We start from the raw sequence: 2,500 nt of genomic DNA on the forward strand, positions 1-2,500 counted from the left end.
TGTGCCATGTGTCTTGTCCAATCAGATATTGATTAATAATTTGACCGCAGCTGACTCACACATTGTGTTGAATTCACTAGAGAATGTAAGATTGAACATGGCCTGCGGAAATGAGCAAACCACCTTGGTGGGTTGTAAAAAATGATTAACTGATCCGAACTGCCGGACTAAAGGACACACGCCAAGCATCTCCATCTGCACACATCCAATGTGGTCGAGCCTATTGAACTGCAGTAATATGATGACACAATAATGGAGTTTTTCAGGACAATAAAAAAAAAATGGCAGCCTTTGTGATATTGATCTGAAGAGCGCTTCTTATACAGGTTTTGATGGCTTACAGTTTCATGGTTTGATCATGTGACATCATTACCCCCTTGCCTCGTAAAATAGGCCTCTCTCTGATGCTTCATCAAGAGAACATCTATCATTTCAAAATCTCTCTTTTATTATTATTGAAAAAGGAGATCATCACAAAAGAGTGCAGTAGTAACTCAAGAATGTGATTAGAAAGGTGTCTTCAAAAAATCTTAGTCATCCTCAGGATAAAAGATTGGAAATGAAAATGTGCTTTTAAAGGCCTTAGATGGTGAGATTTGATACCACAGTTTTTTTTTTAATGACCAAGTATTGCGGTTGTGCTCAGATATGATATATGTTATTAATTTCACAAAATATTTCCGCTTTATTGGTGCTATGCTCGTGTTTTGCTCGGTGATACTTTTTAATCACTGAGTTCTCCAGTTCTATTGCATAGTGTAGTGTGTGATATATGATGTTCATTTTGTGGAATGGATGCGCTTTATTGGTACAGTGTTTGTGTTTTATATTTTTGCTTTTTTACTGTGAGCTTATGCCATTGCCTGAGGAGATGGTAACCACCTGAGCACATATCCACTGCTACCCTCAGGCTCCACACACGCACACGCACACGCACACCCACACCCACACCCACACATACACACACGCACGCACGGACAGACACACAAACACACGCATGCACAGCCACGCACATGCATGCACATGCACACTCCAACCCTCAGGCTCTCTTTTTTTAGTTCACTTTTTTCTCCCAATCTGTTAGTTTGTTTTATTTGCTTTACATATTTATTTATTTTTGCGTCAAACTCTTGGCTCTGTAATGTTGTTAAATGACATATAAGTTTGGAGTTTTGTGTGGTGGTCCTTAAGCAATTTAGTTCATTGTGGTGAATGTTTTGTACTGTAGTGCAATGCAACGTTTGGTTTACTCTCTGTATATTAGAAGTTTCATGTAATGTCATGTAGTACACAGTAAATAAAATGGATAGTTAATTCAACAGTGAGAGTCGATTTCGAACATCTAAAGTGTATTTGACTAGAGTACTCTGTAAGTATTTTAGTAATGCTGCATGGTTTGTACTTTGCATTGAAAGGCATTGTAATGTAATATCTCATTGTAGACCCACATGTTGCAGTTTGTTCTGGTGCAGCATGATAAGTTCAATGTAATGTAATATCTTTTTTGTAGGCCCACATCCTGGAGTTTGGTCTGGCAGTTCATGAAAAGTTTGTGCCCCAGGACATGCGGCCGCTGCACAAGAAACTGGTGGACCAGTTCCACCTCATGAAGTCCAGTCTGGGCATACAGGTATATATACACACACGTTTCTTTCTTTCTTTCTTTCTTTCTTTCTTTCTTTCTTTCTTTCTTTCTTTCTTTCTTTCTTTCTTTCTTTCTTTCTTTCTCTCGTTCTGTCTTTCGTTCTGTCTTTCGTTCTGTCCTTCTTTCTGTCTGTCTGTCTGTCTGTCTTTCTTTCTTTCTTTCTTTCTTTCTTTCTTTCTTTCTTTCTTTCTTTCTTTCTTTCTTTCTTTCTTTCTTTCTTTCTTTCTTTTTAGCGTCTCTATTTCACATCTGAGCATAATCCTGCCACAACAATAAAGGATCAAAGATATCTATTTTTAGGGGGGGGGGGAGAGAAACACATTGAAATAAAATATTATAGTAAAGGATCTAAAGATGTCATCTATTTTAGAGTAATACATTAAAATGAATTCATATCTCTAGGAGGTCCATTCTCATATTGTCTTGGGAGTGTGTGAATAAAAACAGCCTTTAGTAGTACAAATCCCTTTGCTCTGAAGTTTTTAATGGCATGAAAACAAAAATGAGTATAAGATATGGTAAGCAAACATACTGACAAAACAGTTTAATTGCACTATTTTTAGCAGAGTTCCTGAGCTGAACATCAGCAAACAATAGGGTGTTTTGCATGTTTTGCAAGCATGATAATGAGCATATTTGTAATGATGATTAATGTGTTTGTTTGCCCAAAAGTATGCAATTAACAAAGACGCGCACGCACGCACACACACACACACACACACACACACACACACACACACACACACACACACACACACACACACACACACACACACACCACACACACACACACACACACACACCAAACACACACACACACACACACACACACACACACACACACACGAACACACA

The 2,500-nt window shown here is 38.1% G+C and overlaps 1 protein-coding gene across 1 annotated transcript in view; it reads left to right on the plus strand.

Annotated features, from left to right (window-relative positions):
* The window catches only part of dock4b (dedicator of cytokinesis 4b), a 253,487-nt gene that overhangs the window by 232,081 nt on the left and 18,906 nt on the right, over nucleotides 1–2,500 (plus strand). Inside the window, exon 44 of the mRNA XM_063217387.1 lies at nucleotides 1,511–1,630. Within this exon, the coding sequence (XP_063073457.1) occupies nucleotides 1,511–1,630 (120 nt within the window). The remainder of the gene's footprint in view (nucleotides 1–1,510; nucleotides 1,631–2,500) is intronic.

This window comes from Engraulis encrasicolus, chromosome 15, assembly GCF_034702125.1.
Source record: "Engraulis encrasicolus isolate BLACKSEA-1 chromosome 15, IST_EnEncr_1.0, whole genome shotgun sequence".
Classification (NCBI taxonomy): Eukaryota; Metazoa; Chordata; class Actinopteri; order Clupeiformes; family Engraulidae; genus Engraulis; species Engraulis encrasicolus.